The sequence below is a fragment of the Anguilla rostrata genome, chromosome 13 (genome assembly GCF_018555375.3).
Source record: "Anguilla rostrata isolate EN2019 chromosome 13, ASM1855537v3, whole genome shotgun sequence".
Taxonomy (NCBI): Eukaryota; Metazoa; Chordata; class Actinopteri; order Anguilliformes; family Anguillidae; genus Anguilla; species Anguilla rostrata.
The window spans coordinates 18741743-18754951 of NC_057945.1; the positions used below are offsets into that span (position 1 = coordinate 18741743).

A 13209-nucleotide genomic window follows, 5' to 3' on the forward strand; every position below is an offset into this window, starting at 1 on the left:
GCTTCACTCATGTAATAACAATAAAAAAAACTTGGTTGTCATTAGAAACACTTCCATACGTACAGTAGAGCAAAAACATATATCAGTTAGCACCAGTTAAATATCAATTGCTTAATAATTATGTTGTATAGAACCGTAAATACAGGTCCTTCGCTTGCCAGACCAGTTTAAAATGTACACTTAATAATAATAAAATGGCTGGATACCCAGAGGTGAGCCATTTGGAAATCTCTGGTAAAATATCATCAATCTTACAGAAACCACAGAATGAGTCAGCAATTGTTCTCATGCTCACTGCCTAAGGTAATGAATCCATTTTACTTCATCAGGGTTCTTTGTTCACCATCAAATAAGTGAAACGTATGTTTTATTATGCACACAACAGTAGAAGGATCACAAATGGCATGTGGGATTTCTCTTTAAAACACATACTGAGAGCAGACACATGAGCACAGACAGATCTGTGACCCAGGAATGGATAGTTCAGAGCAAACAGGTTACTTAGTCCACATTGCACCCGCAAGCTCCACCTCGTTGATAGCAGAAGATGGAGTGCTTAAAAGTCCCCTCTTTGTTTTGATGTAGACAATTCTTTTCTCCCCACCATGGTGAAGGAAATGCCAGACTTGATATCCATCTCTTTTGAGGTTAAGACTCGTATACATTTAGAACATTTGCTATACGAATTGTTGCAAATTAATTTTTTCATTTTATCAGCATATTTATAAAGAGCATAAGTTTCGTTTAAAAAAGCACAACCGTTTTCACAGTAATTAGACGCTTAAATTCCACTTCTGAATTTAAACTCAAGTTTTGTCCTGTGAGGGTTTGGGGGCTTTTCAGCCCCCTCATGAACTGACACATATAGCACCCCTGGCTGGCAGCATGATTACACATTACATTTCTTCCCTAGAGTGGTCCCTCCATCACACTTTCTTAATATACAGAGGAGCTAGCCAAGGGGACGTGGAGATAAATTCAATTTGTGTTTTCAGTCATCCCATTCATCATCATCATCATCCTCTCCTCCAAAGTCATCTCCTTCATCTGAAACAGCAGAAAAAGTATTTGTTTAAAGTCATATCTGTACTGAATGTGTTTCATTTGACTAATTTTACTTTGTTTTACTTGATTAAAGACTATTGGGCCTCATTCACCAATATCTTCCTAAGTTTTTTCTTAAATTTGTTATTGAGAAAGGTCCTAAGAAAAGTCTACGTCAGATTCATGACGTGTTCTTAAACCGCAGAATTGTTCGCAACCGTGTTCTTATAATGATGAATCCCATTGTCCACGTAAACTGAAAGCGCGTGCCAGTTGTTCCTAATTAGCATAGGTAAACGCCCCGCCAATCCCCATAAAAGGGCATGAGACTGCAGGGCCATGTGCACACGCAGAAATCACACACAGAAATTGAAAAGAAAAGTTAAGAGAGAAGTCAAGAATGCCCAATCGAAAATCTAAAGACAGTGTAGCACTGGACTCCAAACGTAAGAAAAACTTCAGTAGTTCTGAAGTGGAGGTACTGCTTCAGGAAGTGAACAGCAAACGACCTGTCATATTTATTAGCGTCTGTAGTGGATATAAAAAATAAAAAATAAAAAAAGATGCATGGGATGCTATTACTCGTTCAGTGAACGCTGTATCCGGAGAAGGTCGCACAACTGATGAAGTAAAAAAAAATGGTATGATGTCAAATCTGAGGCAAAAAAAAAAATGCTGGTGGGAGTGGGCACAAGGAATTGCGTGTTATGCATTCAAACAACAAAGCGCTTCTCGTTACATTAAGACCGCTAATTAAAACAACCGGCAGTAAACTGCATCGGAGAAACTAGCTGTTTCTACCCATCGCTGCATAAAAAATTTATTGCCAGTCATTTTGATGTCACCCCCCTCTGATGGTGTCACCCTGTGCGGTCCGCACCCCCCTAGTGACGCCTCTGAATAAGTGTTCTCTTTTTCAACATGTCTATGTGTTTAAAAAGTGTTACCTAAGTGCTTAGTTTGTATTCAAAACTTTTGCAGTATAGACTGAACATTGCATAATTGAAACCCCCAAAAATAAAATGTCACTACAATGGTTTGATTTTTATCATTTATTTACAGATGAACTCCCGCTGAGGCAACCGCCATCTGAGGCGGAACCTGACACCTTAATGCTTTGTAAAATAATGAAAATAATAATTTAAAAATATTATAAATTATAAAAACATTATTATAATTTAAATCATATAATATTATACAACCGTAGAATTGAAGAAAACGCAATAACCAATTATTTTGCACAAACATGTCAGCACTGAAATGTGCGTAATTGTGCTCTTGAGTGTGCAGAGATTCTGTTCTTACCTAAGAACAGATCCCAAATAAGAAAACAGTGGTGAATGTCTGAATCTTCGTGAAAACTGCATAAGTGGGTTTTAAGAAGAAAATTCTGTTTAGATTGTGTTTAGATTAAAAATACATTTGCATTTACATTTCACAATTTAATACTAGCCTAATTACAATAGCTATTTACTTGTTTTTTGTTTTCTTTTTTCACCTCTTCTGTGATTGGCAAATGGAAAGAAATAAAACACAGTCGAAAGAGAAGAAAGGTAAAAGGGAGGAAGTGAGGGGTAGAAGGCAGGATGTTACCAGAGGAGTGGATGACTTTGCTTCTCTTCTGCATGACCATCATTAGCGCGCCGACGATGCCCTCCCCTGACTCGTCTGGAGGGGGTGAGGCCATATCTCTGCATTCCGACACCTGCGGCAAATGGGCTCCATGTTAGTGATGTCATCAGGCAAAACAATACTCTCTCGCCATTAGTCATGGCATCAGACAAATCATCAGTGATGTGTGTTTGCGTGTGTGTATGCACTTGCATGTGTGAATGTGAGAGTGAACAGGCAGCTTCTCTTACATTTTTTAGCTTCTTTCCCAGGCGAATCTGGTCCAAGAGGCCCCCTCTACCCCCTCCACTGGGTGCCGGGGGTGTGGGGGGTGGGCCACCACTCCGGGAGGTCGGAGCAGCCATGGGGGGCGGAGCAGCCATGGGGGCCGGGGTGAGAGGAGGAGGGGGGGGAGGGGGAGGTGGAGGGGCGGGGCCTCCAGCCCCACCTCCCATGGACATGGCAGCAATAGGTGGAGGGGGAGGGCACGGGGATCGCTGCTGGCTGGGCGGCGGGGGTGGGGGTGCGTGGTGAGCAGAAGGAGGGGGAGGGGGTGGGGGCCCACTCCTCCCGCTGGGGGGCGGGGGTGGGAGGGCACCCCGGTTTGTGGGGGGTACAGGGCTCCGTGAGGGGCGTCCCCCATGCTGAGGTTGCCCCGGAATTGGAGGGAGGGGCCCTGAGCGACCTCGTGGAGGAGGAGGGGCAGGGGCAGAGCTACAGGGGGGAGGGGGGAGGGGTCCTTGCCGGCCAGGGGGTGGAGGAGGGGGTGGGGAACCTGTGAGGAGAGAGGCCGAAGCCTTAATGACGCTTTTCACATCTGATATCAATCAACTATCTGCCTTTTTACAGTAGTTTCACACCCACAGAAAACAGAAGCAGGTACAGACACACTGACAGGTACAGACGGACAGAGAGCCCCACCCTGTCTCCTCATCTCCTCTTTGACAGCCTCCATCCCGCCAGACTTTTCGATGACGTCGTAGATGAGCTGTGAGGTCTCGTTGTCGTTCAGCTCGGCCTCACTGATCCCTGCGCGGGTAAGCAACTTCTTCAGGTCCGGGTCCAAGTTATTGGGGTCCCATCCAACGTGGGTCACATGGCTGCCAACAGTAGAGAGGTGGGGCTTATCATTTTGGGGGGTCAGTTAGGATCTTAGTGTTGCCTGTGCTCTACACACCTGCTGTGTTCATATAATTGCTGTTACTCTTCACATATGTTTGTCAATAGTCAGAACAACGTCTTAAAAATCTCCAACATAACATCATAAATAAATGGCCTATCCTCGCTCTGTATCTCAAATATTAGATGCCGTTCAATTGCACACAATGTCCATGTCACTGTCAATGACATGCACCATCCACTCCACAGATTCCAAAAACACCCATCTGCTAGTTTTCTCAGATGACTATCTGAAACGCAAGGAAGCCAAGAGCTTAATTCCTGCTGCTATTCAACATCTCAAACTAGCCACTCAGAGCTTAATATCTACAGCTATCCAGTAGCGGATGTTGGAATGCTCACGTGAAGCCGCTGGGGGCTCCAATGTCAGCCTTGCTCAGTTTGGGTCCCTTCTTCTTGCTCTTCTTCTCTTTCTTGCCCTTGCCGGTAGATCGGAGGGAAAAAGAGGCAGGGGCAGGGATGGGGGCGGGGGCGGGGGCAGGGGCAGAGCGGTAGCGGGACGCCTGGACATCAGCGTTCTGGATGTCCATTGTTGAAAATGAGGGAGAGGACCTAGCGGGCCCTAAATCACACACATACACCAGAGACATATGCACGCCTGAGCCAAAGACACACCTGAGGCACATATGTATACGCCAGAGCCACACACACACACACACATACACACACCACAGTCATACACATACATATATACCTCAGGAACACAGACACCTGAACCACACACAAATCCACATACATCTGAACCGCAAACACACACCTGAGCAGTGTGTTGCAAACAAGGTTTGCACGTACTGTGTTAGACATACATTGTGTTTACCACATCCTTACGTGGATGTGGATGTGAATTGGATCATTCAAGTTATCTTGCTGCATTGTGTACTCCAATCTCCCTTTGTGGTATCTGGTATTTTTGTTCAAAATGTAACTGTCCTGAATTCATCATTCAGTACCTACAGTATGTTGAGGATACGGATTGTTACTGTGAATACTGTTGAGTGCGAATTCATAAAACCATGAGTACTGTAGATTGAGGAGCTAAGAATATGCTGTGGAGAGAAAAATATTCTGATTGGTGGTGGACAGAACATAGTGACTCACCATTTGGTGGAGGCAGAGGTGGCAGCCCATCTCTACCTGCAGGGAGAACAAATCATATGTATTTACTTTATTCAACCAGGTAGATCACCTGAGAATTTTGTTCTCATTTGCAGTGGCAACCAAGAGAATCACAGTGGGCAAAGACTGCAAGGGATTGTGTATGCAATCGGACGTAGAGAATGATTAATTACTGACTGAACAACATTGATCATCAAGAAATGACTTGTCATTCAATGATTAGTATTAGATATACAAGATAAATCTTGGCTCTGCGGGGATGTCATGATTCAGTGACACAAATGTGGTTCTGTGTAACCTGGTCCGATGCACCAGTAACATTCGGAGTGTGTGTGTGTGTGTGTGCGTGTGTGTTTTGTGTGAATGGTGCACGTGAGTGTGTATCTATGTGTGTGCATGCCTATTTGTGCATGTGTGTGTGAGTGTGTGTGCAAGAGAGAGTTAGTGAAGTCATACCACTGGAGGGAACTGGTGGAAGATGCCTTTTCTCTGGAGGAGAGAAACAGAGATGAAGAGAGAGATAAAGAGAATGGGAGAGTGACAGAGAGGAAGCAAGAGATAAAGGTGGGTGGAGACAGAGAGGGAGATAGGAGTCAGCTCCCATTTCACAACCACACAGGAAAGATGCAGCAAAAACCCAGCAAGCTCACCGGTAATTATCATGCTTTTGACAGACCCTTCTGAACTGTAACAAAGCAATATTGGTTTCCTTTTTTATATACTACGTCAGTCACTGAGTGAACTATCCATCTTTCTGGGACCATGTGTAGAACCGATCATTTGAGCCAGCATGCGACTGACCTTGGCGACTGACTCTCTGGTTGATTTTCTCCTCCAAAATGTCTCGGAAAGATTCTGCTTCCTCTTCACTTGCAAAATTCAGCCCGACCTGACAATCCTGCAACCACATACAATTTATTTGCATTGTGCCCATACATTAATTTACCTACACTGTGACTGTACATTAATTTACCTACACTGTGACTGCACTCATTTACCTGGACTGTGACCACACACTCATTTACATGCACTGTGACCACACACTCATTTACCTACACTGTGACCACATACTCATTTACCTACACTGTGACCACACACTCATTTATCTACACTGTGACCACATACTCATTTACCTACAGTGTGACCACACAATCATTTACCTGCACTGTGACCACACACTCCTTTATCTACAGTGTGACCACATACTCATTTCCCTACACTGTGACCACACACTCATTTACATGCACTGTGACCACACACTCATTTATCTAAACTGTGACCACATACTCATTTACATGCACTGTGACCACACACTCATTTATCTAAACTGTGACCACATACTCATTTACTTACACTGTGACCACACACTCATTTACCTGCACTGTGACTGTGTGTTTTGAGGCACAGGATGTACCAGTGCTGTGTATGGGCCAGGTAGGCCAGAGGAGACTCTACTCACGTCAGCGGCGAAGGTGTGGAAGTAGGCTGCCGGGGAGTGGTACTCCATCTGACTGTACAGCTCCTGTTCCCAGGTCTGCTTCCCCTCCTGAATAAACCACAGTGATAGTTCAAAAGAACATATGAAACCGCTACAGAATACCTCAATACAGCAGGCCCTCAAAGGCCTGAGATTATTCATGGATTACACAGAAACAGTAAAATAACTAAATAATGTCTGTAATATTGTTTATAATATTTGTTTTATTTGTTTGTCAGACTTGTTATTTTAAATTGGGCTGCGATTGTGCGTATCAATTGTGCTATAAAAATTATAATGTTATGATTTGATTCAATTCTTTCATAGTTTATACAATCTTATCTAGCAGAGATAAAAACCTACTACATCCAAGTAAAACATTCTTTATCAGAGTAAAATCTTACAGTAAAATCTAAGATTTGATATCAAATATTTTGCTGTAAACCATAACAAATTGCTGTGCATAAATGTCTACCAAATTTGTAAGACCCAATCACAACTTGGGGGAGGGGTGAAGGTTTGGGAGTATGAGCGCTGGGAGGCATGGTTCCTGAGGGAGTTAGGATTCTGGGGTACCTTTATGTCATATAACCGGATGAAGTAGGAACGCTGGGGGTTGTCCTTGACAAAGCACAGGGCCCCTGTGCACTGCAGGGTCCAGTGGGAGGGGCTATGAGGCAAAGCCATGTAGAGCTGAGCCACTGCAGTGGCCAGAGTCTGAAAGAGAGAACAGAACAAGAACAGAGTTGTACACACTTGCAGTGGGTTCTACATATAAGCGTCTTCCCATTACTGTACAGTTCTTTGAGAAAGGCACTAAATAAAAGCAAAAGGCACTAAATACAAGCAAAAACCTGTTACCTGTCAGAAGAGTGCCCTGCATTACCTGTGTAATGCACTTGTTACCTGTTAGAAGAGTGACCTGCATTACCTGTTTTATCAACATTACCAGTCTTTTCTCTGTTGCCTGGGTTACCCGTGTGACCTGCATTATCATGGTTAACTGTATTCCTTTGATTACCTGTAATACCTTTGTGTGAGAACACAGCGACCCACCAATACACTTGCCTGGTTTACTTCAATTACTGGGGAGACCGAGAGCCTCTCATAGTACTGCTAACATACCGTATGCCTGTGCTAGCCAAACGTTCCATTTGTAGATTTTATTATTCCTTTTTTCAAAGTTCAGCCTTATCTAATGTAAATCATTGTGATTTTTCTTAAAGAACATGAGATTGGGGGTCGTTTGAGTGGCGTGTCATTAAGAAACTGCAGTTCTCATTTTCTGAATACATTAACTTTTTCCAGTGTTCACTTGCTCTGCAATGAATGTATTAAATATAATGATCCAAATCTACTTATCAAATATAAAAAATTAAATATATATATGTAAATGAGGTAAAAACTTATTTCTCTTTCTCTTTATCCCTAAATAATACGTACCTTTTTGAAAGAATACCACAGATTTGGTTAGGGTTACAGATTCACTCCCAGGAAAGTTTCCTTCCAGTGAGCCCGTACAGTGGGGAAAAAAAGCCATAGATAGTTTTTGTTCAGTAAGCATAAAACTACAAAAGAGATTGTTGTTGGGATTGCCCCAGACCACACCATGACCCTGCCACCACTCGTTTTCAAAAGGCAAAAGATCTGTAATAGCCACAGCAAGTCAGGAGTTCCGTTTAACATGTCCCTGACTCCTACAGCACCACATCCCTTCCCCCACGGCACTGGGCTGCTGGTTTTTATCTTGGTCCCCCTACTGGCCCATCAATGCCACTATCAGCTGAAAACCGGCGTGTGATCATGATAGGAAGTGAAGTCCGAAAAATTTAGAAGAATTCATTTCTTGACAAACTCGGGATTCTACCTCCCATCGTTCCCTTAGAGAAACATTATGTGGCGCTTTGCTGTTGAAGTGTATAATAGCAATAAAAAATGTCTCCTGTTCAAGCACTATCTATGCCAGCCAATCAGCATGGCTTCTGGCTCAGTGTCAGAGGCTGCTGACAGCAGTATAAATATTCCTGTTGCAATTTTCCTCTCTGTTCTGACAGACTCTCCACTGCGGCTCCACTCTCTTGGGTCCAAACGCCTACCATCCATAACAAAAACATTTCAATAGTGACTGAAAGCTACATCGATCACACAAAAGCATGAGTTGTGGTGCTTTCAGAATGACACACAGCACATTAAACTCATAGTAATGCGGTGTGCAGTCACACAATGGCTCTGAACAGAAGCATGTAGATTGTGGTCAGTTTTATTTTATGCATCATCGTAGCACATATTCTGGACTGGTTTTTATGTAACCCAAATAAGCTAATGTGTTGTTATATTAAGTAATGAAAGACAAATGAGTGGTTTGCTGCCTTGTCTATGAAATTAATGTAGTGATAGGTGACATTATGTAGAAGACAGGACTTAATGTTCTTACAAATTATTTTAATAAAATATATTTTAATATCATATCTAAAGAACATAAACAACTCAAGAGCACTCAGGCCTGTACTGTACAAAGGTACAGTACAGGCCAGGGGTGTCATATTCCAGTCATAGAGAGCTACAGTGTCTATAGGTTTCTGTGGTTTCCTTTCAATCAATAATAATTTATGTCTTGAAGACGCTTTGGTCATTTAAATTAGTAACTCAAGTGCTGAAAGAAAACAAAAGCAAGCAGACAGTGCAGTCCTCCAGGACTGGAGTCTGACATTTATGGTCAATGATACTAGTAGAACATATTAAGCTTATATTTTTCTGCTGGGTGCCTGGACACTATATTTATGACTGTAATATTGCTGTATTGTATATTTATGTGATGAATGGTACCAGGACAGTAAGAGGGAGTTTTAAGGAAGTACATGTAGGCATGTAAGTACATGTAAGGAAGTATGCAGGCCTATCCCAGCAGAGAAATGGAAATAAGTGAGTAACAAATAAGTGAGTCTGAAATCTGTGGTGACACTGATGTTTTCTTTTCTTTTTTTAAAAAGGCAATAAATAAAAGCAAATTATGTGTCCCAATGGGCAGTAAGAGCATTTCATCAGTATAATGGATTATGTGTTGTTCATCTTTCTCTGTGGAGCTCCATTAGCACATTGAAGGATGATTTTGCTTAATTTCACAAGAAATGTGTTAGTTAGTTTTAATTTCACTTTTATTTACTCTAGATTTCCGCCATCAGCCAGAAAGACACCATCACTTTATTCTTTTTTCTGCTTGTGTCTTTGAGACAAGGAACTACCACTTCTAATTTTAGCAGCACAGGAAACAGGAAGTGCACAAGAAATGACTTCCTGTTTCTCTTTTTTGAGGCCTGCAAACTGAGCCACTTATTATCCACAGATCATGTCTGTCTTGGTGTTGCGTATATACATCTTTACAAAAAATGTTTTCAGCATACAAAAATGCCAAGTTACTCAGGCATACAAAATGCTGTCCTTAAGTAATTAATTAAAATTGCTAAATCCAGGCCTATCATTAAAAGTTTTGATATAAAAATGAGGCCAAGTTACAACAAACAATATTGGTATTTTAGCTCACATCATTTAAACAAGCTTTATTCCAATGCAATGCTACCCAATGTTTCCTAAATTATTTAATGTAACTTCACCCTGTGTTTTTTCATCTTACCATCTGAGAGGTTTTAGGATCTACCTTGTAGCCGTGTAGCTGTCTGGGTCATAAATAGGGTCAGGTACCAAAACCCAATATCACTATGGCACCAGTTACCATACCACCACTACCTACCAAACCGAATCGCAACGCAGATTTAGGTGCCTCATTTCGGTACTGTCTTCATTCATGTTACACTCGCTGGAGATACTCAGTCAGTGACAGCAGGTACAGTTAGCAAGCTAGCTAGCATTAAGCTTGGTCAAAATGCCAAAAGCAAAACTCTCTAAAACATGAGTATACCCCCAATATTCAACATGGGATGCCTTTCAATACAGAACTTCTTCATGTCACATTGTCATTACTTAAGAAGATTACCAGTTCAGGAACCATTTAGGCACTGTACTGTTTCAAAAGTATGGATATCATAAAAACCTAAACAATATCCATCCCTAGTCAAAAATTATGTTGGATTTTCATGTGAAATGATAGAGAATGCATTTCAGAAATATAAATATAAAGGGAGTTTCCCTCAAAGATTATACAGCTGTAAAAGCAATAGTTCTCATTTTTGAAAAATTATTAATTAGCAAGCAAGCTGAATTTCACACAAAACAGATGGTGAACACAATGTTGTTTAAAACATACTCTGTTGGCTGAAATAGCATCACACGTGCACTTCCTTAAATGTCCATTTGGCCTGTATATTCAAGTTTCCTGTTATTGGCTACTTTGATCAGACTACTTTCATCAGATTTTGTTATTGGCATTAGCTAAATGTCCAATGGGGAGAATTATTGATTGCGGGAGTGGAACATTTGTGATGATGACATTGGCAGAAGAAATATGCAAAATAACCCAAGTTTGGGGCCGTATTGTGTGGACATGTGTAGTTATATCTGAATTTGTGTTTAGAAGTTAGAAGTTAGAGGTTAGAAGGTACAGAAGTTAATTTTCTTAAGGGCTGAGAGTCTGTAGTCATTGTTGTTATTTCTGTAAGAAACCTTGTAAACTGCCACGCTCTTGGTGCTGTATAGGTATGATATGGGGCATTCTCCACCAAGTCGTAACTTGGTGGATGGCGTACCTGCCATCCCAGTATTGGTCTGGGAATGTTCTTAGCCAGGTCTTGCGCTACTACTTATCTAAATCAGATAAATGCAATTGTTCTCAAACATTGTAAGTCACTCTTTAAGTCCCTTCAAATCTACAATTTTTCAATTAAAATATATACTTTGGTTGGCTATAGTTAGATGGTTGGTTAGCTAGCTAATTGATAATACTGACTATAAGGACACATGGCTAGCTGAAAATAGACTGAATGGAGCTTGTGTAGTGGCTAAATGGCCACTGGGGTTTAATTACCTAATTGAATGTAAGCATTATTTTGCTTCTGCACAAATAGAGTTTGATGGATTACATTTAGTGATTGTTGAACTGCCCTTAAGTGTGAGTCAGAGTTAAGTACACATGTTCATTGAGTCCAGGCTGTTATGGAGGTAATTTAGAGCAGTTCTTCAGTGCTAATTTTGGATCCTAGTTGTAGCCCTGGAAAAACCCTGAGTGCAATACGCATTCATTGTTTTATTGCCTTCACTTTCAAAATCACAATAAGTCACCATGTATTTACTGTGATATAGAATATGCATAATATATACATTTATTATGCATAAATTAAAGTTTGAAAACAATGTAATCATATTCAGAGGATGTATTGTTCTGTATTTTGAAGAGAGTTGAAATTAACTTTGGTTTTGGAATGGTGTGTACCATAATGTATGATTGCTGTGATATTTCATGCTCTGTAACCTATTTTCCAAATCAGTGCATAATTTTGAAATAGTTTAATTGGTTTAATGAATTTTCTTTAAGCCCAGATATTTTTTTAGTAGTGATCTAGTAACGTTTGCTGTACTACGTGGCTGCGTACAAATGCAGGACCAGCACTAGACCATCTGATCCACAGCTTTACTCCACATGTCTGACATTTGCAATGGGGTTTTGCACACCTGCACACCTGGAGTGGATCCTGCAACAGAACCATGCTTGACTTGTCCTTGTCTAGACGATAGGAATTGGTGCATTCCTTTCCTTCTAAAATCTAATTTGCTCTCGCAGCATTTAGAGAGTGGATTGTCTATCCAGATGTGTTTATCAACTCTCAATTAGAAAATGGTCTTTCTTCCAATGAGCATTAGCTTTTTTGAATTACTCTTCAAACACCACATACCGAGTTAAGCATCTGTTCAGATCTTCGCCTTGGATTGATTTGTATCAGGGATCCATTAACTGTATGCTCTCAACATGCAAAGCAACACCCTCAGTGTTAAATTAAACCATTAAATTAAACCAAGCAAGCGTTTAACTGTGTATCTTGAAAAGCATTTGGGTAGCACTGAAGTGCTCAGAACTGTACAGACAAACACAACAGGGGAACCCCTAGCATGAAGCCGCTTGCTGAGCTGGGCCCAACTCTGGCATGCTTTCCAAAACTCAGTATCTTTATCAATTTGGACCTATAACCACACTTGAACAAGATTCCAAACAGGCCCCCATCCATCCCCTCCACCAACCCCCCCACCGGTCAACAAGCCCTTCACTTACGACACACCTGCGGCCGAGCAGGTCGATGACACGCTCGTTCTCCTGCTCGCTCAAGAGGAGGCTTCCCTGGTGCTCCAGCGACTTGGACTTGGAACCCCGACGCATTGTGAGCCCCCTTGACTCCAAACACCCGAGTAGAAACAGTAGGGATGAGGTATGTGCAAAAACACACGAGTCTGTGCCGCTGTTCTCCCCCAGAAAGAGAGAGCACACACTGGAGAAGAAGAACAGTTCTCACTTCCGCATTTTACACGAAGTTCACTCCGCACACCATGGCGCAGAACAGGAAATGGACGACCACACGTTTTCTTTTCTATTGCCAGTTATTTCATGAACTTCTCCTTTACAGCCTGAGTCCGCAACTGCAGAATGTGAATTTTAATGCAGCAACAGTGAATTCTAGTACTCACAGTGCATTATGATATGAATAGCAAATTCTACTATACACACCATGCATTATAATGTACACAGTGAGAGAATGTAGGCTCCTACAACTGCTAAATTGGAAGTAACTGATTACAATACACATTCTCAGTTAACTGAAAAAGCTGCTTCATTGGATAAA

The 13209-nt window shown here is 41.6% G+C and overlaps 1 protein-coding gene across 1 annotated transcript; it reads right to left on the reverse strand.

Moving 5' to 3' along the window:
• Positions 1-331: 331 nt before the first annotated feature.
• LOC135238542 (actin nucleation-promoting factor WAS-like) lies at positions 332-12908 on the reverse strand. The gene is made up of 11 exons (XM_064306551.1): positions 12645-12908; positions 7004-7144; positions 6410-6496; positions 5752-5848; positions 5407-5439; positions 4933-4968; positions 4177-4396; positions 3577-3755; positions 2907-3430; positions 2638-2749; positions 332-1047 (listed from the first exon to the last, which is right to left on the reverse strand). The coding sequence occupies exons 1-11, from the start codon at positions 12747-12749 to the stop codon at positions 992-994; spliced, it is 1590 nt and encodes a 529-aa protein (XP_064162621.1). The 5' UTR covers positions 12750-12908; the 3' UTR covers positions 332-991.
• Between the last annotated feature and the right edge of the window lie 301 nt (positions 12909-13209).